The sequence below is a fragment of the Nipponia nippon genome, unplaced genomic scaffold (assembly GCF_047370975.1).
Source record: "Nipponia nippon isolate SJK-2023a ecotype South Korea unplaced genomic scaffold, ASM4737097v1 scaffold_5, whole genome shotgun sequence".
Classification (NCBI taxonomy): domain Eukaryota; kingdom Metazoa; phylum Chordata; class Aves; order Pelecaniformes; family Threskiornithidae; genus Nipponia; species Nipponia nippon.
In genome coordinates, this window is record NW_028262369.1 from 17,639,437 (window position 1) to 17,664,668 (window position 25,232).

The 25,232-nt window shown below is 51.8% G+C and overlaps 2 protein-coding genes across 11 annotated transcripts in view; one reads left to right on the forward strand and one right to left on the reverse strand.

Annotated features, from left to right (window-relative positions):
* The window catches only part of TRAF7 (TNF receptor associated factor 7), a 40,753-nt gene extending 19,111 nt beyond the window's left edge, over positions 1-21,642 (forward strand). For 4 of the 6 annotated variants that reach the window (XM_087730798.1, XM_087730799.1, XM_087730801.1 and 1 more), the window contains 17 exons: positions 6,372-6,488; positions 7,824-7,916; positions 9,684-9,717; positions 10,989-11,172; positions 11,890-12,024; positions 12,982-13,199; positions 13,794-13,867; positions 14,771-14,819; positions 15,324-15,451; positions 16,535-16,617; positions 17,037-17,076; positions 17,491-17,607; positions 18,799-18,921; positions 19,736-19,855; positions 20,071-20,202; positions 20,440-20,559; positions 20,809-21,642. In XM_087730798.1, the coding sequence (XP_087586924.1) occupies positions 6,372-6,488; positions 7,824-7,916; positions 9,684-9,717; positions 10,989-11,172; positions 11,890-12,024; positions 12,982-13,199; positions 13,794-13,867; positions 14,771-14,819; positions 15,324-15,451; positions 16,535-16,617; positions 17,037-17,076; positions 17,491-17,607; positions 18,799-18,921; positions 19,736-19,855; positions 20,071-20,202; positions 20,440-20,559; positions 20,809-20,823 (1,782 nt within the window). In that variant the 3' untranslated portion in view covers positions 20,824-21,642. Of the gene's footprint in view, positions 1-5,428; positions 6,054-6,371; positions 6,489-7,823; positions 7,917-9,683; positions 9,718-10,988; positions 11,173-11,889; positions 12,025-12,981; positions 13,200-13,793; positions 13,868-14,770; positions 14,820-15,323; positions 15,452-16,534; positions 16,618-17,036; positions 17,077-17,490; positions 17,608-18,798; positions 18,922-19,735; positions 19,856-20,070; positions 20,203-20,439; positions 20,560-20,808 lie in introns of those variants that run through there. The other 2 variants (XM_087730803.1, XM_087730800.1) reach the window with 2 other exon arrangements.
* Positions 21,643-22,152: 510 nt separating this feature from the next.
* The window catches only part of CASKIN1 (CASK interacting protein 1), a 33,962-nt gene continuing 30,882 nt past the window's right edge, over positions 22,153-25,232 (reverse strand). For all 5 annotated transcript variants that reach the window (XM_087733690.1, XM_087733691.1, XM_087733689.1 and 2 more), the window contains 2 exons: positions 24,772-25,168; positions 22,153-24,282 (listed from right to left, as the gene is read on the reverse strand). In XM_087733690.1, coding sequence (XP_087589816.1) covers positions 24,186-24,282; positions 24,772-25,168 — 494 coding nt within the window. In that variant the 3' untranslated portion in view covers positions 22,153-24,185. The remainder of the gene's footprint in view (positions 24,283-24,771; positions 25,169-25,232) is intronic.

The window sequence follows — 25,232 nt, forward strand, 5'->3', positions numbered from 1 at the left end:
GCAAGGCAGGGATTATTGAGTGGCTGTTGCCATCTTTCCTGAAAACAGTGCCAAGGGTTCCCAGCCTCGCTATGCCTACAGGGAGTGGGAACGAGGGCTGTACTAGAGCCTTCATGTGGAGGCTGCTTTTGTAGCTGACATGATGGGAACTGCACCTAAAGATTACAGCTGAATATTGGGGCAAATGTATACTAATGGATGAGAGCTGACTGACTGTCCAAAGTCTCTGTTGTTTACAGGGAGCTTCACCCCTGAACCAGAGGCTGGACTGAGTTACTGGCCAGCCACAAGCTACCCATCTTCCATCAAAAGATGTTTGAGCACTCCATCCTTGGGCTGTTTGAAGATGGACTTGATGTTTAGTGCAGAAATAGCCCTGGCACAGCTGTGGGGAGGTGGGACCCTTCTGACAGATCCTTCCAAATCCAAGCCTGGCCAAAGCAGTGCAACTTGTGCCACCTTGCCCCTGTGGCAGGTCCTGGTGCTTCTTGGCTTTGGTGCATATGGGTCCTCCCCAACCTGGTCCGATGCCCATAGGGTGGGGGGTCCTGTGGTCCTTGCGCTCTGTTATTCTGTGTTCAGTGCAAGAGTACCATGCATTCAGTCCCCCTGTGCTGGCTGCACTACACACGACTAGTGCTGCAAAGCTCAGTCTATATAGCTGGGCTAGGAGTGGGAAGGAGTGCAGTGCTGAGGTCTCTTGCATCTTAGCCTTGCTTGCTTGGCAAAACCAAAGGCTGCAGATACCTAGAGGGGCAGTAAACACCAGTGCACACCTCTGCCATTCAGCATTGTCACTACAGCCCAAGTGGACGGACCTTTCTCTGCACATCAGCTTCCCTCCTGTGTAGTTTACACCAGCATTAGCCCAGCCAGGACACAGGGAGCTGAGCCTGCAGTGTTGCACAAGCCTAGCAAGGCTGTGTCTCACACCCCTGCCTCCTGGAAGTGCTCTTGGGCTGCAGTCCCCCTCCCCTCCATCGGTGATCCACACAGGATGTTGTTCTTGATAAAACTCTTTCCCTGCAGAGCCTGCCTTTGCTGCCCTGATCTCTGGGTCACCTCCAGAATGGGAACTATGCACAGTCATTCTTGTTATTTTAATAACTTCTGTTACTAGTGGAGGAAAAGAATAAAATTAACGGATACACATAAAATTGATTTACCTGGTTATAACCATTCCTCCTCAAGGTTTACATATTTAGCCAATAAATATGCCTTCTTTAAGAAAAAGAGCTTTCTGCTTTGGCTTCTAAGCAGATGCAGCATTTCTGAGCTCCTAGGATCCCAGTATCATAAAAATTAAGAAGCAGAGCAGTGTGAAGAACCAGCAGGATCCTGATCTGCTCCTCTTCTGCAGCCCAGCAAGGACTGCACTCAGGCTGCAGTATAGTCTGTCTCTGGGGAAGACAGTAGTCTCTGAAGCTCATCTTACATCTTTCTTTGCTGAATTTCCTGACTGCCCCACTGGCCTCTTACATTGCTTTTGTCTGTCCTTTGGTCTGATGTCACGCAGTTTCACCCAGGGCAAGCACACAAAATGCATCTCGGGGGGTTCAGATTGAACATGAGGAAGAACCATTTTGCTCACAAGGTAGAGCAGGACAGGAATCCGGGGTGGCAGTCTCATCTGTGCAGCTTTCCTCGTTCCAGTTTGGCAGTGCCAAGGCTGACCTGATCCAGAGCCAGGGAAAGTCCCTCTTCAAGTGGGCAGCAGGGCCAGCAATCTCCAGAGCTCCTTCCAGCCAGCGCTTCTAGGAGTTTGCGACTGATGCAGACTACAGTCAAGCCATGTATAGGTGTGATACTGTCCTAGTTTCAGCTGGGATAGTTACATTTTCTTCCTAGTAGCTGGTATAGTGCTGTGTTTTGGATTTAGTATGACAATAATGTTGATAACACACTGATGTTTTAGTTGTTGCTAAGTAGTACTTACACTAGTCAAGGACTTTTCAGCTTCCCATGCTCTGCCAGGTGCACGAGAAGCTGGGAGGGAGCACAGCCAGGACAGCTGACCCAGACTGGCCAAAGGGCTATTCCATACCATATGACATCATGCTCAGTGTATAAACGGGAGGGAATTGGCTGGGGGGCAGCGATCGCTACTCGGGGACTGGCTGGGCATCCGTCAGTGGGTGGTGAGTGGTTTCTTCACTTGTTTTTTCCAGGGTTCTGTTTCTCTCTCTCGTTGTTTTCCTTTTCATGACAATTATTATTGTTGTTATTACTGTTATTTTGTTTTATTTCAATTATTAAACTGTTCTTATCTCAACCCATGAGTTTTCTTAACTTTTGCTCTTCCAATTCTCGCCCCCATCCCACTGGGAGGGGGAGGGAAAGGGAGCAGCTGCATGGTGCTTGGTTGCCAACTGGGGTTAAACCACGACAGTCATTTTTTGGTGTCCAATGTGGGGCACGAAGGGCTTGAGATAATAACAGATTAACCACAGCTTATTAAGGAATTTATATCTGTTAAAAGTTGCAGGTCACGATATTGATTCATCTGTTCTCGATCTTAGTTTATCTGATCTGCACCATGCTCTTTTTTTTTGCTGTACACATTAAAGATTGGTGTTGGGTTTTGCAGTTTCCTGTGCTCTGCAGTGACTAGTGATGTTTTGCCTGGGAGATTTGTTATTAAAACACTGGCCTTGAGCTTTATCTGGTATTTGGGTTTTGTACTGAAGTCATTACTGTACTTTGGGTACCACCTCTTGGAGACAATTAGCAATTACATACTTCTTCCTCTGAGAGGTTTTTTATGGAGGAAGTACAGAATGGCACCTTCACTACCTTCTTCTATGATGTTTCCTCCTTCATTACAATAACTTTTTCATATCTTGAACATCCTTGGGTAGTTAAGATACTTCTATTGGTATGTCTTCAGAATATTGTTTCGGTTTTGTCTAAGGTTAATAAGCAATTTAAGAATATCACTCAGAGATCTGTCCCAAGGCTGGATAGTTATAAGTGACAGGGTGTGTAGCATAGCATGGGCAAATGCCTAGGATGGTGGGCACCTCCAGTGTTTTGGAACTTCACTCCTGAACAAGTACCAAATGCTGAAAAATTAGTAGAATATTTGGAAAAGGTATGCTGTCACCCTGGCAATTCTAGGGAGACACAAATCACTGCAATGTGCTGGGGCCTGGCCCAGGCCTACCGAGCCCTGTTCAACACTCTTCGGTACCCTCAAGGGGAAGAGAAGGTCTTTGTATCTGATGACAAAACAACAGACACTGTGGCTACCCCGGCCACAGGCACTGCGGCTGAACCAGGGAACCAACCTGTGCCGGTATCAGTCGCCCCTATACACAAGAAGAAATCTTGGAAGTGAAAGTCAGCTCGTTTAGAAAGGGATGATGAAAAAGCAGGGCCATCACAAGGAGAGGAGGAGGAAGAGGAACAACTTGTAAACAAGACAGAAACCACCCGATCCCTATCCTAGAATGAGCTGCGAGATATGGGCAAAGATTTCAGCTGTCGTCCAGGCAAGCACATTGTCACCTGGCTGCTCCAATGCTGGGATAACGGGGCCAATAGCCTGGAATTAGAGGGTAAGGAAGCCAAACAGCTGGGATTCCTTTCTAGGGAAGGGGGCATTGACAAAGCGATTGGAAAAGGGGCACAAGCCCTCAGCCTGTGGAGGCGACTACTATCAGGTATGAATGAAAGATATCCCTTCAAGGAAGATGTTATATGTCACCCAGGCAAGTGGACCACCATGGAGAGAGCTATCCAGTACCTGAGGGAATTAGCTGTGCTGGAGGTGATCTATAGTGACCTGGAGAATGAGCAGTTATCCAAAGATCCTGATGAAGTCAAGTGCACACGGCCCATGTGGCAGAAGTTGGTATGGAGCGCACCAGTGTTGTATGCCAACTTGTTGGCAATACTGACCTGGAAAAATGAAGAGGCACCAATGGTGGATGAAGCGGCTAGCCAGCTCTGGGAATGCGAAGAAAGTCTCTCTTCGTCCCTTGTCTCGGCTGTGGAGAAACTGTCCCGGGAAGTCCAGCAGCTCAAAGAGGATAGGTCCTACTCTCCACCTGTATGGACCAGTATCTCAGCTATTAGGAGTCAGCATTCTTCTGCTCGAGAGAGAGGATATAAAGGGTACACACCACGGGGCACCCTCTGGTTTTACCTGTGTGACCACGAAGAGGATATGAGGAAGTGGGATGGAAAATCTACCTCAAGCTTAGAGGCATGGGTTCGTGAATTGCAAGGAAAAACAATAAGACAAGGGGATTCTTCCAGGAAAATTGCTGCTCCAGTTTCCAGTGGGCAGTTCCCCAGACAGAGTAGAAGGGCTGGTCTTACTTCTGATTTTAACGAAGGAACTCCTGACTCGCATTTACAAGAAGTGAGTAGTGAATACTATGACCAGGACTAGAGCGGCCCTGCCTCCAGCCAGGTGGAGGAAAGGGACAACCGGGTTTACTGGACTGTGTGGATTCGATGGCCTGGCATATCGGACCCACTGGAGTATAAGGCTCTAGTGGACACCGGTGCACAGTGTACCCTAATGCCATCAAGCTATAAAGGGGCAGAACCCATCTGGATTTCTGGAGTGACAGGGGGATCCCAACAGCTGACTGTATCGGAGGCCGAAGCGAGCTTAACTGGGAATGAGTGGCAGAAGCACCCCGTTGCGGCTGGCCCAGAGGCCCCGTGCATCCTTGGCATAGACTGCCTCAGGAGAGGGTATTTCAAGGACCCAAAAGGATATTAGTGAGCTTTTGGTATAGCTACCTTGGAGACGGAGGAAATTAAACAGCTGTCCACCTTGCCCGGTCTCTTGGAGGACCCCTCTGTTGTGGGGTTGCTGAGGGTCAAAGAACAACAGGTGCCGATTGCTACCGCAATGGTGCGCTGGTGGCAGTATCTCACCAACCGAGACTCCCTGATTCCCATCCATAAGCTGATTCATCAACTGGAGAGCCAAGGAGTGATCAGCAAGACTTGCTCACTTTTTAACAGTCCCATATGGCCAGTGTGAAAGTCTAATGGAGAATGGAGACTAACAGTAGACTATCGTGGCCTGAACGAAGTCACGCCACCGCTGACTGCTGCCGTGCCAGACATGCTAGAACTTCAATATGAACTAGAGTCAAAAGCAGCCAAGTGGTATGCCACCACTGATGTTGCTAATGCGTTCTTCTCAATCCCTTTGGCAGCGGAGTGCAGGCCACAGTTTGCTTTCACTTGGAGGGGTGTTCAGTACACCTGGAACCGACTGCCCCAGGGGTGGAAACACAGCCCCATCATTTGCCATGGACTGATCCAGATGGCACTGGAACAGGGTGGGGCTCCAGAACATCTGCAATATATTGATGACATCATCGTGTGGGGCAATACAGCAGAAGAAGTTTTTGAGAAAGGGAAGAAAATAGTCCAAATACTTCTGAAAGCCGGTGCAGGCAGCCTGGGCATTGGTCATCTCTTGATGCTAAGCATCTGAAGCTTATGGCTTCATTCTGCCGTTTCTTTGTCAGCCCATCCGTTATGCTCCTTGAAGACTTCTATTGCTTCTCTGTGCTCTTCCCAGTCTGCCAGCAGCATCTCTTCCAGAGTAACCCAGCAGCGGCTGCGCTACCAGCTGTTCTAGACCCCCAAATCCAATCACTCCGTGGTCCAAAGAGCCCAGTTTTGCTTTGATGCCAAATTGCATCTTGGCTACGTGCTGCTGCTTGATATTCCACCCTTAGAGATGCGCTGCTGGTTAATATTCCAGTGGCAGCGTTCCCTCAAAGCCAATCCCAAGGCCGCCGTAACCAGTGGGATTTTTCTTGATTGGTGCATGCGATGTCCACTTAGCCCTCCCCTCCCGAGCAGGAAGCGACAAAGCCAGTCTGTTACTGAATTGAATAGAAGGAAGTCTCCACACTTACGCAAAGAAATTTGGCAGAAGTTAGATAGCGAGTGAAACAACAAGTGCTGCTGCAGAGGTTGTAGAAATTGCAGAAGCTGGTAGCTGTCTCTGGGGGAGATTTACAAAGCTTTCTGTGAAGGATTAATTCTTCCAAACCATCGCTTTGTGGGTGTGCACGGTACGTATACAAACGAATGCACCTTTGAGAAAGTTAAGTGTTTGGAATTTACATGTCAGCTTGGTTTAGTAAGTTAAACATGAATGATGCCTGTCCTGTCTCTGAGCATGGTGCAGTGTTCCCGGCTGCCGGGAAGGGCACACAACAGCGAGACGTGCTACTTCTGGGGGCCGCTCAATGCAGCTTGGCAGAGTGGATGAACAAATGGAGCAGCTGAGTTTTGTGGAGGGGGGGGACTGCACTTGAAGTCTGTGCATAGGGTATTGGAGCGGGGGGAGTTATTTTCAATAACAAGAACTGGTTTTTATCTCTTTGAAGCCTCCGATCAGCACCCCACGCCGCTCTGACTCTGCTATCTCCGTCCGTTCATTGCACTCTGAGTCCAACATGTCCTTGCGCTCAACGTTCTCACTCCATGAGGAAGAGGAGGAGCCAGTAGGTATTTGGGATTGTCTGAAGGAGCAGTATTAGGAAGTTCAGTGTCAAATGAGTAACTTAGTGGACTCTTGTGAGTACATAGAGCTATCATGGGTAGATTTTCGTGATGTCTGGCAACTAAAAGCCTGGCTGTCAGGACTCCTGGTTTTAATTTTGTTTCCACCACTGATTTCTGCAAGTTACTGTGCTTCCTTGTGTACCATTTCCCCATACATAAAGAGGGGACAATGGTGAGGCTTTTCTGCTTCTCAGTAAAACTGTAAGTCTTTGCAAAGCTATGTGTGATTCCCTGGCTCTGCTGCAGAGCAGTAGGGGGTTGCAAGTCTTTAGGCTGGTGGTCTAGCCCCAGGCAGCAAGACTAATACAATTCCCCGCTGATTCAGAGCCCCATCCTGCATTTAGGGTTGCGTGGCACCCGACTGACTTGGTTGTGAGCCCCAGGAGAGTGCAAGGAATCGTCCACATATGACTCTTGTGGGGGGAGGACACTTTTAAGCTGAGCTTAGCTTGTGACCCAGTAACTAACCCCAGACTGGATGCATAAAAGGTCAGACGGCATTTTGCCACAGATTTGGCATAAAAGTGTGTGTTTCATATTTAGGAACCCAGGGGGTTGTGTTTGCAGTTCTGAGAGCAGCACAGGATGAAAAGACAGACCGAACTGCCGTGATTGATTTGAAATGCTCTGAAATGTGAAGCCCTGCTCTGGCATGGAGTGGAGAGCTGTGCTGCTCCAGGAGGACGTGCTCAGAGCCCGCACTCCAGCAGTCTTAGTTGGTAAACAAAACTGGAGAGATGGGCACATTGCAACAGAAACAATGTTATTTCTGCTTCATAAGGGAATGAAAGAGCCTTCCTTCAGGATGTTTCAAAAATACAAAAGGGCAAGCTGTTTTAAAATTGCTTTTAAACTTCAGGCTTAGTATGGGGGACATTTTTGACAGCGCACTATTCAGGTCAACCAAGCAAAAAGTACCAGATAGTGCAGCTCACTCAGTTCTGGTGACTTGAGTCACTCTGGCAAAGAAGTGGGTCTGTGCAGTTTGCTGTTGGGTCCTGATCCTGCCACATGCTGGTGGCCCCCAGTTTGTGATGACCTGAGGGTCTCCAGCCATTCCCAAGTTCATTCTTCCCCTACCTCTTACATACTGGAGGTCAGCAGATCCAGACAAAAGTTTATTTCAAGATAATGAAACCCTTAGCGTGCCCTGTGCCCCAGGCTCCCCAAGGCTCACTGCTGAAGAGTTGTTTTGTTCCATCTGCAGAGCTGGAAGCTCTTGTATTTGGACTAATCCTTGTGCTCTCTCTGTCCCTTTCTCTCCTCCTCTTCAGGAGCCACTGGTGTTTGCTGAACAACCGTCCGTGAAGCTGTGCTGCCAACTGTGCTGTAGTGTGTTTAAGGATCCAGTCATCACAACTTGTGGGGTAAGGCAGTACTCTTCCAAATCATGTGTGTGGGCTCCACAGACGTCCTTTGTCACCTATAGCGAAGCCCTGACTGTCCGGAGTGACTGTCAGCCTGAGTGAGCAAAGACGAGGCAGCCCCTGACCGGGGAAGCCAGGCTGGCATAGGAGCAGAGATGCTGATGGACATGCGTTAGATTTCCCCATAAGGCAGCTCTGAACCAGTCTGCAGTGGGGTGTGCGGGGCACTCTGTAGTTAGCAGGAGAAGCCTGGGGCTTGCTTAAAATTGGGCTGCTTTTCCCAGGAGAGCTGTACTGTCAGCCTCCCTATCCTGGCCACATTCAGTCTCCTTGGTCTGGCTTCAGTGAGGTTTAAAACTCCTCCTTCCCTGTCCTGAAGGGCTCTGCAGAGTGCTGCTGCCTCCTGGGCACCCCAGGAACGGCTGCTCTTCAGTTGTGAAGAAAGTGTTTCTTATAAAACAAGAATGGCTTGAAGCTTCATTTAGTTAATGCTTGCAAAGGGATTTGAGATTGTCTAATGAAAGCCACAGAGTATTATGAATATTCTTGTATATTCCATTTTACTGGGATCTAATAGAAACTGTATATTATTTCTGCTTCTGTGCTACATGTGAAGAAAGATGGCTTTGTGATGGGCTCTCTAATGCTTCTGACGTGCTTCTGATTGCTAGGATGGAGCTGTAGCAACAAAAGCAGAGAGCAGGGTTGTTTATTGCAGTGAGGGTGCTATCCCCAAAGGTGTTGGAAGTTGGTACAGTTTCGCTGCACCATTTCAGTAAGCAGCTCTTCGTGGAGACACAGATTTACTGGTTAATACAGAAAAACAGAAATCTGCAGGAAGCAGACTGGCTCCATTTGCAGTCCTGGTTTGGCAGCTCTGGAGAGAGCACCATGCAGCTGTGCAGGGCAGGAAAAGGCCGTGTGAGCAGGGCAGCAGATAACAGCTCTGAAGAGTGACTTGCAGCCTCTCCAGTGCTGCTGCCAAGCACTGGCCCTGTGGCAGGGGAATGTGGCTGAAGAGGCTCCAGGGAACCCACAGGGCAAGTTCAGGACCAGTAAAATGCTGCAGCCTTTGTTCTTCTCTTTATATTCATTAGTTTGTTAGATTTAATGTGCTACTTTATCAAGTTACATTGTTACCATACATTTCTGCTGTGAGAATGGAGAGATAGAGAGCTATTTAAAGTGGCAAAATTTACAGTGCATTTAATGGGCTTACAAACCAGCCGTCTCATCCACCTGACAGCAGGACAGCTTCAGCTACGTTAGAAGAGCTACAGAGGGACATATGTGATGAGCTGACTGGCCAAGGACAAGGAGAGGCCAGACTTCCCCTTACTCTTCCCCTTGAGGACTTCTCAGGGAAATGAGAGGAGTGACATGGACTCGGTGGAGGGTGAAGAGAAATCGCATGCAGACTTGGAGGGTAGGAGTATTAGAGCGTGGCAGAACATGTCCATGGCTTTGGCTTGCACCATGATCATGGCCTGATCTTGAACAGGGCAGAACTCTCAAAGCTTCAAACCATGCGCCTAATACTTCTCAGGAACAGGACCTGTGTTGACTCTTAGCTGCAGGAGCAAGCAGCTGGTTTTTGCCCTGTGGTGGAGACTCAAGAGCACACTGAGCTGTAAAGCAGGCAGAACAGCTGCCGAGGCCCCTGTGCCACAGGCTTTGGTATCTCCCACCTTTCCCATCATTAGCCACAGGGAATAATTTGTCTGATATTGTTTACGCTGACACTGCTGTTCCTCTTTGTCTCCACAGCACACATTTTGTAGAAGATGTGCCTTAACATCTGGTGAGTACAGAACTGTTCTTGTGTGATGCAGCCAAAACGCTGTTATTTTCTGGTTTGTTTGCTTTCACTTGCAGAAAGGTGTCTGAAGGGCTTAAAACAAGCCGTTAGTTACAGGCTGGCACTGCAGCAGGGAGAGGCTGGGGCACGGGTGGCTGTGCAGCTCGGAGCTTTGATGGTACACACTGTAGCATGGGCACTAGAGGGCTAGGCCTGGCTCTTGGGCACAGGATGTTCTCAAATCCTGGAATATGCAATGGATAATCCCAGGATAATACATGTCTCGCCCAGAGCTGACCCATTGATTTCAGACAGAAAGCTTTCTGTGGCTGCCTAAGGAACAGGGGGGCCCTGTTTGGCAGAGACCCATCAAACCCCTCCTCCCCTATCCCATTAGTGCCAGCTTTCTGGCCGCTGACCGAGCCCATGCACAGCAGCACACAGAGCTGCTTTAGCTCACCCAGCTCTTCCAGAAACCTGGTGGAGCCCAAGTATCTGCCTGCTGGCCTGGCCTAACCAACTCCTGCTTAGTTTGGACTCTGCACTACGAAAAAAGACTTTATTTGACACGAGCCTGTGCCCCTCTTGGAAAGCCATTGTTCAGCACAAAGCCAAGCCATTCGTATTACCAGAACAGCGAGCCCTGAGGAGGCTCCCTGGGGAGTCCAGCAAAACAGCAGCTCTTTCTTTCTTAAGATGTTCATTTTCCACATGTGAGGGATCCCTCTGCTTTGCATGCTAACCCTCTGTCTCCATGTTGTGCTATATCTATCCTAACCAACATATTTGTAGCAAAAAGCTTTGCAGTTGCAATCCTGAGTTGCTTGGGTTTGCCCTGCCCTCAAAGCTCATGTCTTTGCTTTGCTGCAGCATCCCTGGCCTGCAGTGCCCTGCTGGCAGCAGAGGAGCTGAGCCCCAGGCCTGGGTGGGGGGACGGGTTATGTATGGGGCATCTGCTGGTTTGTGGTCACTGCCTGTGAATACTCTCACGCTTCAGCAAGCACAAGGTAGTCTGAATTAGTGTGGCCTTCTTTCATTGGCAGCTAGCTCAAATTATCATGGATTAACATAAACTGTACCTTTTCACCAAGCCCCAAGACAAATCAGAGATAGTGGCTTGCAGACCTTATGTGAATATTCATGGCTCGTTCCATTGCCACCCATCTGGGAGTTGGCCGTCTTGGCCAGAGAAGGCAAGAAAATAAAATCTCCTGCAGTGTCTCAGCCCTTGCTGACTCTCTCTCTCTCTCTCTTTTTGCTTCCCTACCTGGCAGAGAAGTGCCCCGTGGACAATGCCAAACTGACCGTAGTGGTTAACAACATTGCGGTGGCTGAGCAGATCGGGGAGCTCTTCATTCACTGCAAGTATGGCTGCCGGCCTGCAGCCAGCAGCAAGCCCGCTGCCTTCGAGGTGGACCCCCGTGGATGTCCTTTTACAATTAAACTGAGTGCCAGGAAGTAAGTGGCTTGTTACCAGCATGCAGCCTCTCCAGGGAAAGGGCTTCACCACCAGCAGTCTGCTGTCATATCTGAGCTGCCCTGCGGCTCCTGGGGACAGTGCAGGTCCCAGCAGCAGTGCTCTGCTGGGCTGTGCAGGGGTGTGGGAATGGGCAGCGTGACTTGAGGGGACAGTTCTTTCTGTTATGTCTCAGTCTTAGGATGATGGCAGATGGGCTGGTCTCAGGGAAAGGATGCTGTTCTCTGCTCCCAGCTTACCTGAGTGTCTCAGCATCAGGACAGGGGATACACTGAGAAAACAGCCACCTCACATCTGGGGTGAAACACTGTGGCTGTGGTCAAGCAGAGACCTTGGGATTCTTTTTGTAAGAGGAATTATCCTATTTATATCCTAGGAATCTGAAATCTACCTCCCTTCCCATCCTAAATGCATTCACTGTCTTCCCTGTCACCTGGCCATTGCCTGATGTTGCTAGCTGCCTGAAGGCTCAGTCGATCAGCTGCACAAGTAGATGTTCCCTGCATAAATGTGGCCTATTATTACTCTCAACTTACTGGCCAAATGAGAATTTAGAGCTGTAGTTGCAGTCTTAGAGCAGGAGGCTTTCGATCACCTGACAGTCTCACAGGGCTGGTTTGCTCCTTTCCTGACGTGTTGTTTCCATTAATTTTTGCTTATCGCTGATTTTCCCTCCTTTTGCTTCTCTTCATGGGCAGAGATCATGAAAGCAGCTGTGATTACAGGCCGGTTCGCTGCCCCAATAACCCCAGCTGCCCACCTCTCCTGAAAATGAACCTGGAGGCACATCTGAAAGAGTGCGAGCACATAAAATGTCCCCACTCCAAATACGGGTAAGGAGCTGGTGCTTTTTAGTGGGAAGGATGCACTGAGCTCATTTCTGAGCTGCTTTTTGGCTGCTGCAGCCTTGGGATAGCCCCGTGGGTCTCTGAGCAGACCTACCCAGTGATGTGCACTGGCCTGAGACTGAGATCAGGGTTGCAGGGCTTGCAGAAGGCAGCCCCCGAGCCTCTTGTTGAGAACAGGCAGGTCACGCTGCCCAGCTGTAAGCCCTCCTGGCAGCCGAGGAGGAGGCTGAGGTGCGTAGGCAGAAGAACCAGCTGGAGGAGAGTCAGAGCAGTGGATGTGGCTGGAGCCACGCAGGGAGGAGGACGAGTACAAGAGTAATGCAAGCACCATAGAAGTGTCTTTCAAACGAGTCCCAGTCCCAGGGCAAGGGAAGTGCTGATCAGCCTCGGAGGGTTGATTGTCACCTGAACAGGAGTGCAGCCCGGGCTGGGGGTTCCTTGCAGGATATACAGCTAAGGTTACTGTTGCAGGAAGAGATTTCTTGGCAGAAGCAGAGCAAGGCAAGTTCTGACAGAGGAGCCCTGACTCCTTGCTGTGCTGCAGGCCCAAGTCAGCATCTGCTGAGGTCAGCTGCAGTTTTTTCCATTGGTTTTGATGGCTTAACTTAGATTGGGCTCCTGGTGAGCACACGAACTGACACCACATTCTGTCTCTTGCCCAAAGTCTGCTTTTTCTTGCAGCTACCTAGACAGACAGATAGACAACAGTTCAGTTTGGGGCCAATGCCCTGATGGGAAGAATGGGAGCTGCTTGGCCTCTTTGTTGCCCTGCAGTTGCCTGCACCCAGCAGGATGGTGAACTGCAGTACCACTGCTCCTGGTAGGAGTAGCAGAACAGCTGGGGACCCACACAGGCCTCAAACCTCCCTCTCGGGAACCAGCTGAGCAAGGAGGTCTCCAGCGTGAGCCAGGCTCCAGCCAGCATCTGCCTTCCCCTTGTAGGTGTACATTCATAGGAAATCAAGACACTTATGAGACCCACTTGGAGACATGCAAGTTTGAGGGTCTGAAGGAGTTCCTGCAGCAGACAGACGATCGCTTCCATGAGATGCAGGTGGCAATGGCCCAGAAGGACCAGGAAATTGCCTTCCTGCGCTCCATGCTGGGGAAGCTCTCAGAGAAAATCGACCAGCTGGAGAAGAACCTGGAGCTCAAGTTTGGTGAGTCTGCACTGGACAAGCTCTATGGTCAGAGCTGTAGGGACAGGGCAGCTCTTTGTTAGGATGGTGCATTACAGGATTCATTCCATGTTTAAAACTGGTGCTGAGCAGGTTTCAGGAGGTTCAGCTATTCCTTGCAGAGGAACAAATAGGAGTTCCATCAACTTCTCTGCTGCCAGAACATCATGGGACCTAATCCTACAGTCACCAGTCACATGGCAAGTCTTAGAAATGTCTGTAGGCAGCTACCACCTTTCTCCTGTGACTTTTTCCTGTGCAGTCCATGGGCACAGGCCCCCATAAAAATCAGTAAGTTGAATAGCCAACAATGCAGCCATCCTGGAGCAAGAATGGTTCCTGGACACCTTTGCTGTGCCCAGCCCTATCTTGCCTCTGAAATTTGTTGGGTCTTCAGCATCCAAGTACAATTTGTATTTGAGTAGCAGACACGCTCTTGCTTTTCCCTGCGGGTAACAGCAGTGGGTTCTCCTCCCTTCTTGTTCAGAGGTTAGGTGGCAGCAGGTGTCCTCTGCCCGTTCCCCTGAACGCCGTCACTGACTCTGCAGTGACTGTGGGCCTGTCCATCTCTCGTAGATGTGCTGGACGAGAACCAGAGCAAGCTGAGCGAGGACCTGATGGAGTTCCGCAGGGACGCCTCCATGCTGAACGTGAGAAGGGGGCCAGGCCCTGGGGCTGAAAAGGGATTGCATGCAGTTAGCTGCTGGCTCTGCTACTAGTTAGGCTTCTCCTGCACTGGGGGGAACCTTTTGGATTCCCCCCTGCTTGCTGGCTCTGCTCACCTCGGGTTCGGTTTGCTTTTAGTGCAACTGGGGTCTGGGTGAAGGTTTCCTCTAGGCTGAGTTAAAGGCAGCTCAGTGAGTACATTCTGGTCACTGCATCTGAGCTGCCATTTTAACTGTTCCTGCTGTCTTTTCTCAGCCTGTTGCTGCTCTTGAAATGTGTTATCAGAGGAAAGGACCCCTGCAGCAAGGAGAGAGCCCTCTGGTCCATAGCCTGGGCACTCCTGTACCTTTTATACTAGCTGGGGACAGTATGCCCTTCTCCCTGCCTGCAGAGAAAGCAGGAGGATAAGAAGATCCCTGCTAACAAGCTGGGAGTGAGAGCTGTCTCATGATTTTGGACATTATTCAAGCACTGATGTTAGATAGACATCCCTCCCTAGTTCAGGCAGACTGCATCCCACTGGCTGTACTGATCAGGAGGAGCTCACCCTGGTTTACCTAAGCATACTAATGAAGAGGGTCCCCATGGATGCAGTAGGGACTGGGCCATGGAGGAGACTACAAAGAGACCTTCCAATTCTTCTCCAGCAAAGTGGGCTTCAGGAGCCCAGCTGAGCAAGCAGTCCCCATAACCAATTTGATTATTTTTAGCAGTCTGGTGAATGGCAGGGCAAGGACAGTATATTCTGAAAGGTATTTCTGTGCCTGCCTGAATATTGAGGAGTGTAGTGCAGGTCTGAGATGCTGTCAGAGCCCTGTGGTCTCTGGAGGGAGGGACAGACTGGTCTTGATGGCTCTGCAGCTCATGCAGCTTGTTCTGTTTTTCAGGATGAACTCTCCCACATTAATGCTCGGCTCAACATGGGCATCCTTGGATGTGAGTATGTGTGTGGTTTTCATCCTCTCAGGCTGGGTTTGGGTTGCTGGCCCAGTGAGCCCTTTTAGGCATGATCACAGTTGTCTCTGGGTGCAGCAGTGATGTGTTCACAGGATCACCGCTGCTGCAGGAAAAAAATACTGGTGGGGGAGTTTGCCAGAAGCACTGGCTGAAGGGGAACTGACAGTGCTGCAGGGTTATTAGCTGCTGGGGGAGATGTCAAGTGGCCTCTGCATCTCTGGCCTCCCTAGATCCAGCCCAGGAGTTGCATTAGGGAGATGTGTCCTGGGGCTCAAAGCAATGATAAGTCAATGAGCTGCAGAGGTGAGACATGAGACTCTCCAGCCAGACCGGGAGGGTCTCACAGTTCCTTCTGGCCTGCAGCAACGTGAAGTGCAAGGAGGACCTGCCAGGCCAGTGCAGGGAGCTCTGTCTCCTCCAAACCCATCGTGACATAGCACAGCACCATTCTCCTACCTCTCACCTGCCCTCTTGTTTCTGTAGCCTACGATCCTCAGCAGATCTTCAAGTGCAAGGGGACTTTTGTGGGACACCAGGGCCCTGTCTGGTGTTTGTGCGTTTACTCCATAGGAGACTTGCTCTTCAGTGGCTCTTCAGACAAAACCATTAAGGTAAGAGCTTGTCTCTTCTGTGTATCTTCTACATTTATAAATGTGTTTCAGCTGGGACAGAAGCTGAGTTGCAGTTTGTGGGGTAGGGGGATGTCACTTCCCAAAGTTTCTCCCAAAGAATCTTAAATGATTCTTTGCAGTTATAGTTAGGCAAAATTCTCTGCAAAGAAATGTTACGTGATAGTGAAATCAGGAGACAAATAGTGGTTTTTGCAAAGCCCCGATTAGAATCTCATTCCTGCTGCTCCTGGTTTTGCTTTACATGGTGTTTAGGGCATCCAAGCCTATTTTGGCTTCTGATTTTATTTTCCCTTGTTATAAAAAATCATCTTAGAAAAAAACATTTTCCCCTGATCAAATGTGTCCTTTTCCACTTTATGGCATGTTTGTTTTTCTTTGTCCTGTTTTCAGTAACTCAAACTGACAGCACTGCTCCAGTGCAACCTAAACAACAGTTCTCAGTGTCACTGTGTTGGCTGCTGGTGGCTGATGGCTGGGCTGGAGAGCCACGCGGGTTGCTGCGACCAGCCCTGCCAGGAGCAGAGTTTTGGTTTAGTTTTCTTTGAGTGATAGCAAGAGCCGCATGGAAGAAAACGGACATTGCTGTACTTTGTTGAAAGAAAACAGCTTTCTCCCCTGTCCTGGCTGCTCTGGGCACCGCATTCCCACGTTCCCTTTCTTGAGAGAGGGGTGTGTGCTCAGTGGGGAAAACCTTTGCAATGGCAGAGGAGGCTGTGCTGTGCCATTGGAGCCCTAGGACCGGGTGTGAATTGCGAAAGCAGGAGCCTGAGAGCTGCTTCTCTGGTTCAGTGTGTTGTGTTGGCCTGGGCTGTGAAAGGCAGTGCTGGAGAGGGCTGATGCGTGCTGCTGTCCAGTGTCTCATTAACTTCAACCTGACCCTTTGCAGTAAATTTCCTTTCCTAGACAAGCTTATCTCTGCCTGGGAGCCCGGAAAGCAGGTGCCCAGGTGACAGCCTGTTTCCTTGTTTCGGTGCTTTTGTGGCTTTGCTGACATCCTGCCCGGGTCCCCAGCTGCTCTGTCTGCCGGCATCTGACCCTCTGCTGACTTCTGTTTCCTGTTAGGTGTGGGATACCTGTACCACATACAAGTGCCAAAAGACCTTGGAGGGTCACGATGGAATTGTACTGGCTCTCTGCATTCAGGGGTGAGTGGAGGGGGACACCTGCCCCTGCAGGAGAGAGTGGGGAGTGCACTGGGGCTCCTGAGCACACCCTTACAATTCCCGTCCTCAGTCCTGCATGTGCCAAGACTGTGCATAAGAGGCGCATCTTGCCTCTTTGCTCTTTAAAAATCAACGAAGCACATATCTCTGGCCTCCCCTGCTGTCCTCGCTTCCTTCCCTGGTGACCAGCGGCATGCCTGTCCTCCTGCTTGAAGGGCCAATCCAGCCCGGCCTCCCCACAAGACCTGGGCTCTGCTCTTGGGGTTGGTGTGTTTAGTCCTGGCCCAGTGAGGCTGTGGGACTGCAGCTCCTCACCCAGCACGGTGCTTGGGAACGAGCTGGGACCCTGCACTCGTTGCTCTTCCTCGCTGACCTCCTTTTGTTTTCTGATGACATTACAGGAACAAGCTGTACAGTGGCTCTGCTGACTGCACCATTATTGTGAGTACCCAGGACCCCTGCTCCGCTTCGCAGTTGGGATGTGAGGTCTACAGGCCAGCCCCAGGCTGTTGTAGAGCAGGGACCTGCATCATTTTTTCTATAAGGCTCTTCAGCTGCCAGTGGTGTAAGACTGATAACCCACATGTACTTTACCCACTGCCTTCAGCCAAGTTAGTCATGGGTTGGATGTGGGTGTTTCCTGCAGGCTGGATTTCTCACTCCCCGCTCCTGCGTGGGGAGCAGAAGGCTGGTGCTCTGAGCTGGGGCAGGGTGGTCAGTCCTGATCAGGCCAGGACAGTGGCTCATACAACAAACGCCTGTGTGTGGTTGCCTGCCTTCAGAGGCATAGAGGAAGGGCTTCAGCACAAGGGGCCTGCCCCTGCCCCTCACAGGTGTTGTTCTTCTCCTTTGCAGGTCTGGGATATTCAAAACCTGCAGAAAGTGAACACGATCCGAGCACATGACAATCCTGTTTGCACTTTGGTCTCCTCGCACAACATGCTGTTCAGTGGCTCTCTCAAAGCCATCAAGGTAGAGCTCTGGGGTGGCTCCTCTTGGTCTGGTTGGGGACCGATGGTACAAACTGTCAGGCAGCAGTGTCCAAACAGGAAGAAAGTGGCATTTTGGTCTGTAGGTGACCTTGTTACTACGCTCTCCTGAGCCACACAAAGAAGCACAGTACACAGAGCAGCCAGCACTGCAGAGGTTTAGCCCATGCTCTCTGCTGAAGTCAAAGATGTTCTGGGACCTGGCTGATAAAATAACTTTTGTTTCTTCTAAATCTGTAAACCCGAGGCTGCAGGGGGAGTATCTTGGCAGTTCATGAGTGTGTGTGTCCTTGGGCCCCCAGTGGACCTGCTCAGACCATTGGGAGTTGTGTCTGGGGTCCAGAATTGGCTGGGGATTCAGGCTGCCTGTTTTGAAACCCCCTCCAAAGGATCTTGAATCTGCATTCTTTACCTAAAGCATGCAGAAATCAAGGAACAGCTTTGCAAGTTGCCCTTTAAAGCCTTGGCTAGATTCCCTTGGTTCTGCTTCCAGCTCCTGGTGAGATGGCTTATGGGACCATCCATCTGTAAGAGGGTGCATGCTCTTTTCTTTATCTGGGGCCTGGAGTGGTTCAACTATCTAGAGAGTGCTTGGGGCTGGAGGAGCAATGAGACAGCACTAAGCAGAAGGAGACCTCAGGGCCTTTTGTTTTTGTTGTCCCCAGCCACTTTCTGCCAGATGAGCCAAGCAGGCCAGTAGCACTGCTTGGAGCGGTGAGGTGAGATCCATCAATTGCTGCGTGCTGGGGGTTTCAGCCAGGGTTTCCCATGAGCTGTGGGAATGGAGCTTTGTGGGGACAGGCTGGGAGTAGAAGTCCAGAGCAGTTCTTTACTGTAGATTTGGTTTAGGTTTTTCAAGCCCATGGCTCTGCTAGGGAAGGGTCTCTGCCAGTGATAATGCAGGCTCCAAGCAAGCTCTCCCAGGCCCTCAGGGAACATGCCTATTCAGCATAGTCATTGTGTGATTTATCTGCAAGTCAGTGGGTTCAGGCAATTCCCACAGGGCAGGAGAGCCAGCACGAGGTTCCCCTTAGTGAGCTCGTAGGACCTTGGGCTGCCTGGCTGGGTGGGAGTGCGCAGCGCCTGGCCCCTGAGCTAGAGGCTGCCCCATCACTGCCCAGTCCCACTGAGACTCTTGTGTTTGTGTGTGTGTGTGTTTTTGTGCTTTCTGCAGGTCTGGGATATTGTAGGTACCGAGCTCAAACTGAAGAAGGAGCTGACAGGTCTCAATCACTGGGTGCGAGCACTGGTGGCTTCTCAAAACTATCTCTACAGCGGATCTTACCAAACAATCAAGGTGGGATCCCGAGACTCGTGGCAACTGTAAGCCATCCGCTCTCCTCTCTGTATCTGTACTCTGCAGCATGGGTTGGTGGAGCAGGACAAAAGGTAGCTGCTAGGATGTGAGAGCACTGCTGTAGCATTGCTGACACACTAGATTTTACTGCACTGATTGCATCTTTGCAGGCACAAAGGCTGGGCTCTGGCAGGTCCTTGGGAGCACAGCTGCTGGGGGATGCTCACTAAGATAAAACGCAGCCTCACAGCTATGGCGCCTCACGCTGCCTCCGCAGCTGCCGCAGCGTTATCTGCGCTGACAGTCCTGCTGATAAGAGGAGAAGGTCACTGTCTGGCTGCAGAGTTACCATAAATCTGTGTGTAGTTTCCGAGATGCCCTCATCTGTGTTGGCTCAGGCTTTGATGAATAGTTCACCTCTCAGCATCTGGGTGACACAAGAGAATTTGAAGTTTCCCTCCTCAGTGTTAATAAATCCCTGATAATTTGTCTGCATCAGCTTTTAGTGCTATCAAGGACTGGGTTGTGTGTGTGTGCACATGTGTGTGCATAGTCACACACACGCGGTGTGCAATCTCCGCAACTTTTTCATCCTGGATGTTCAAAGCTGGGTAGCGAAATAAGATAGCAGGACTTTGCTCATCAGTACCGAACATTCCCAGCCGGACAGATTTGTCCTTAAAGATGTGATCTGGACACACGTGGAGCCAGGCTGACTCCGTGCATGGCTGGAGAAGAGCTTCAAGGGAGCTCCCTCCTGGAGAGGGGTCCCTGCATGGGTCTCATCCTGCCTTTGCTCTGCTGTCTCTTTCAGATCTGGGACATCCGCAACTTGGAGTGTGTCCACGTGCTGCAGACATCAGGAGGCAGCGTCTACTCCATCGCTGTGACAAACCACCACATTGTGTGTGGCACCTATGAGAACCTCATCCATGTAAGGGCTGCGGGGTTTGATGCATTTGTTGGCTTGAGGCTGGGGAGAGGGGCAAGGAGATGGAGGCCTGGCTCTGCCGGTCCCCTTTATGGCACACCCAGAGCATAGGTGTGCAGCACCCACCCTAGAGGTGTGCGTGGAGGTGGAAAAACCTCTCAGGGAAGCTGGTGGTCTGCAGCCCAGTGCAGTCTCTGAGCCCTGCTCTCCTCCTGTAGGTCTGGGATATAGAGACAAAGGAACAAGTCCGCACGCTGACTGGGCACGTGGGTACGGTCTACGCCCTCGCTGTCATCTCCACGCCGGATCAAACCAAAGTCTTCAGTGCATCATATGACCGGTCTCTCAGGGTACGTGTCCAGGGATGTGCAGCTGCGTCTGTGTATAAGACTGTTGTTAAAACATAGACAGCCTTGAGGGAAAGGGAGGACGGGATCGTCATTCCTGCATGCCACGTGGCCTCATATTTAATTTGTGTCACGTGGCTTGAACCCTGTGGCACTCAGCATCCCCTGTCCCTCCCAGTGCTTGGGATGTGCCAGAGCCCTGTGCTGCTCGCTTGGCTCACGCCTCCTGTGTGCCCGTAGGTGTGGAGCATGGACAACATGATCTGTACTCAGACGCTGCTGCGACACCAGGGTAGCGTCACTGCCCTCGCAGTCTCCAGGGGCCGCCTCTTCTCCGGCGCAGTGGACAGCACTGTAAAGGTTGGTTTCCTCAGGCTTCTCCTTGATGGTTTGGTGTCTTCCAGTACCAGAACTGGGGCATTAAATGAGTTAGGAACCATCTTCAAACAAACAAGGGATGGTTCTCAACGGGTGGGAGGTTTAACTCCTGATAGAGGGTGTTGTGGATGCTGGAAGCCCAAAGGGAAGCTCCACAAGAGGATGAAGAGAAGCCCACAGAGCTGCTCAGAACAGTCATTGCCATGGGTTCCTGTTGTCTCTCTTCTGCAGGTCTGGACGTGCTAGCGAGAGCGCCGCACTAGTCCTGCACACTGAAAGACCAAAAACTCCTCTCCTCCGTCGGCCTGCTGGGTGACTAACACCACTACGAAATAACTGCTGCAGCTCCTCTCCGCACCGACCACTGCCTGCTGCTGCCCATCAGCCGGTTCCCCCACCTGCAAGGACGCTGGCTGGCAGCTCTCAGGACGGGTCTGGCCCATGGATGCTCCAGATGTTCCCTCAGATCTGCTGTCTATGATTGGAAATGCAGAGGAAGCCGTTCTGGTGCCAGCGCCTTCCGCACCGCAGGGTGCCCTCCTCTGCCTGTGTCCCCCCAGCTGGGGAGCATCCTCTGGGGCCGGGGCTGGGGCAAAGCCGGGCCTCCAGGCCAGGGCAGCCCCACAGGACACCAGTGCAGATGCAGCGCAGCCCTTGGCCAGTGATGGGACTCAATGGCTCAGCCTGTCACAGGCGGGAGCCGGCCTGGCCAGGGCGGCAGCGCTGGGAGGCTGGTCCCTTTGTAAATGGTAGAACTGAGCATTAGGCCTTGCCCTGGGTTGGGACCCTGACCCCTTTCTGTCTCTAGCATTTAATTTTACTGCCAAGATGTCAGGCTGATCCATCTGGGAAGAGGTGTTTTCTTGAGTAGCCAGGTACGATTTTTACGCCACAGCTAGTTCTCAAGTCAAGTAACACAAACCCATTGTTCACCACCCTGTAATAATGGTCTCCACATTAAAGAGAAAAAGCCTCCGTTGCATTTTTACTCACATTTTCTACTGTTTTTAAGATTGTAATATAGATTTGATTATTTCCTCATTGACAATAAAAGTGGAAAGAGTTGTTCCTGGCCAGCGTGAGTTATTGCAGGCTCTTGGCAGGAGCCGGCGGCCAGCACCACTCCTGCGGCAGCTCCTGCCTCCAGCCTGCGCCCATCCGCCCCGCGGCTGCTGCCGAGAGCCGCGCTTGGCTGCCTCGGAGGGGTGGCCACAGCCACGGCACCCACTGTGAAAAATAGGGTGCTGGGAGTGGGCACCCGGACGGGAAGAGCAGCTCCCAGCCAGCCAGGCTGCCACACACCCCGCAGCACCCCCAGCACCGGCACCCAGCCCGGCCAGGGCAGAGGCACCCAAGGGTGGCCTCAGGCCGTGCAGCGCGTACACCCGGCAAGACACGACCACGCCACGAGGACCCGCGTGCACCGCAGCATCCGGCACCCATGCGCCTGCTGTGCCGGCACGGCCTGGGACCTCACGGCCGCCTGCCAGCCCCAGCTGTGCGGCAGGAGCCATCACACGTGATGGCTGATGTTGTTTGGAGACAAACAGTGGTGGCAGCCTGGCAGGGGTTTTATTTTTTTATTTTTTCTTTAAATATTTGTTGCCAGACTTCGTATAGGAGCAAACTTCTTCACAGCACCACGAGCCATCTACTATTCAGAATAGGAAGAATAAGACGAGTAGAGGTGAAATCTAAGCACAGAAGAGCAGGGAGAAGCACCAAGATGCATAGCTTGACAGATGGGATACGATACAGAGTCCATAACTTAATCATAAAAAATATATATATGTATATATCCATCATGTAGAACTTTATGGATTTTTTTTTTTTAGATACATAATTTTTTCCTTTTCAACAGATATTTTCAGGCGGGTGATTTTTTTTTTTTGTTATTTTTAAAGTCTTTTTTGTTTTTTTTTTTTTAAAGAAATTTCAAAGTTGTGCCAAACACATCTGGATCAGCGACCACAACGGGAGAGACGGGGGAGAGAGAGAGAGAAAGGGGGGGAGAGGGAGGGAGGGAGAGGAGGGAGAGGAAGGCGGAGGGAGAGACCACTCTGTACGTCTCAAGAAAAGAAAGGAACAGCAACACTTTGTTTTGAAACCACAAGCAAAAAATGCATTCATCAGGACTCAAGCGACTGAACCAGACTCCAACTCCAGTTTATACATGAATATACAGTGGTGCGTCCCGGAGAACGCACGCGAGCACACGCACCCCCGCGTGCACACACACACACACACAGCCACACACGCGCACACCAAACAAATGCCAAAAAAAAAAAAACCAAAACAAAACTAAAACCTGAAGACACTCCAAAAGAAATGAAACACCTCCAGTATAAGAATTAACAAAAACCTCCATAAAACAAGGCACATCCTTTGAGTTCTTAATGGTGTAAAAATAAAGATGTGACACTGAATCCCAACGGAAAGACCCGAACAGAACTGCTTGCACGTACCTTCCACCCAGAGAAAAGGTAAATATTGTGCTACTCTTAGAATGAGTTTGCCACAAGACACACAGCTTAGTATAATCTAATAGTTTTTCTCAAGCTAAAATCCAGTTTTCTCTTGATTTCTTTTAAACTGCTTTATATATAATTGCTAATATTTTTAAATCTTTTAAATATATATTTGTTAAAGTTTATTCTTTTTATTATTTTGGGGATGGGGGAAATCTGGTTTATATCTTTTTTTTTTCCCCTCCAATAAATTAATACTTCTTTATAGCTTATCACTGTCCTCTCCCCCGGCGGGGAGGGGCTGGGCAGGGGCACGGCCCGCTGCCCCCCGCCTGCCTGCCCACACCGCCAAGGGCCCCGAGTCGGGGCGTTCGCTCCCCAATTTGCAACCAACGCAAACAAAACCCCCTTCCCACACCCGAGGCGAAGCCCCCGTGAAAGGGAGCCCCGCGGCCGGGCCCCCACATGCCCCTCGGGCAGCATCGCTCCACAGGGCAGCCCCCAGCCCGGTGCAACACCACGGCGGGACCCCGCGCCCTGCCCGCCCCCAGCAAACGACGACGGAAAAAGAAAGAAAATTAAAAAAGGAAAATTAAAAAAGGAGAAAAGAAACCCAAGTGCATTTGCCCACCTGGACCCGCCACCAGCACAGCCACCAGCAAACGCCATTGGTGACACGTGGCATGCCGCTGACGGAGCCGTCGCCGGGACCACTGCACCGGGCAGGGCTTGTGCTACATTCGGGCTGCAGCGACCCGCGGCGCTGGGGCCGGCAGGGCACGGGCGCGACGGCAGCGGCCACCGGACAGGTAGGTAGAGAGACCCCCCTGGAGCCCTGGAAGCCGGTGGGGGGGCCTTCCAGTCCGGGGCGTGTTGCTTTGTTTCTTCTGTTGTTTTTTTGTTTGTGGTTTTTTTTTTTTTTTTGCTTCTGCAAAAGGGAGTCCTGCCGGAGCTGGCGCCGAGTCCGTGAGCACAATCCTGAGGTATCTTCTTCTTTGTGCAAACCCCGAGGGACGGGATGTCCAGGAGGGGACGGCTGTACAAACGGGACAGGGGAGGGCGGCGGGGCCGGGGGGAGTCGTGGATCGTTGTGCCCTTGTGCCCACGTAAGCCCTGAGGTTCGCGGGGCCCTGGCGCCCCTCACTCCAGCATGGCGTCCAGCTGGTCCGCCAGGTCATCGAACATGCTGCCGATGTCGTCCAGGATGCTCACGGTGCTCTTCGACTCCACAGCCGAGCTGGGCAAGTGGTGGGGACGGGTCAGTGCCATGCACAGGATGGCAGCACCGCACAGTCCCCTCTGGCCCGAGCGCGGCCCTTCTGCCCCGCTGTGCCCTGCAGTGCTCGGCACCGTGTCCCCACTGTCACCTCCCCATGCAGACCCCAGTGCCACTGCACAGCTGGGGTCAGCCCAGCCCCATGATGCCGCAGCTCAGTGTCCCCCACTGTCACCTCTCCAATGCAACCACTGGTGCACCCCCTGCCACTCCAGCATGGTGTCCCCCAGTATCACCTCCCCAACACAGCTCCAGCCAGGGCCTCATAATGATCTGGCACAGTATCCCCACGTCACCCCCGGCATGGCCCTGCTCCCACCATGGCAGCACAGCCTGACCCCCTGCCTGTGATGCTCATGGCCTCCCGACCCCCCATCCCCATGCAGCTCGGTGTCACAGCGCAGCCCTGTGCCCTCCCCTGGGACCACCAGCCGCCCCACGCCCCCTTACTCTGCCGCCTGACTGTCCTCCTGCTTGATCTTCTCCTCCACGGCCTGCAGCGCGGCGGCCAGGGACGCGCTCGTCTCCTCCAGCTTCTGCTGTGCCAGCTCGGAGCCAGCACTGTCGACGGAGGGACCAGTGATGGCGGAGCGTGGCGGCTTCACCGGCACCTGCTGGGGCTGCGCGCCGGGCGAGAGGGGCTTGGCAGGGCTGGAGCAGAGCGAGGGCGGCGTGCTGGACGGCTTGGCAGTGGCGGCGCCCAGCTGCCGGGCGGGGGATGGGGCCGGCGTGGAGCCGGCGCTCACCGACTGGATGGCGGCGTGGGGCTTGGGGGGCTTGGGTGCCGTGGGGGGTGGCGTGGGCTTTGGGGACACCGGGGGTGGCGTGCCATGGACCCGCTTCACCTCTGCAGAGAGAAGGGAGAGGGGCAGAAGGGCGGCAGGGCTGCCCAGGGCCCCCAGCGTCCGCCC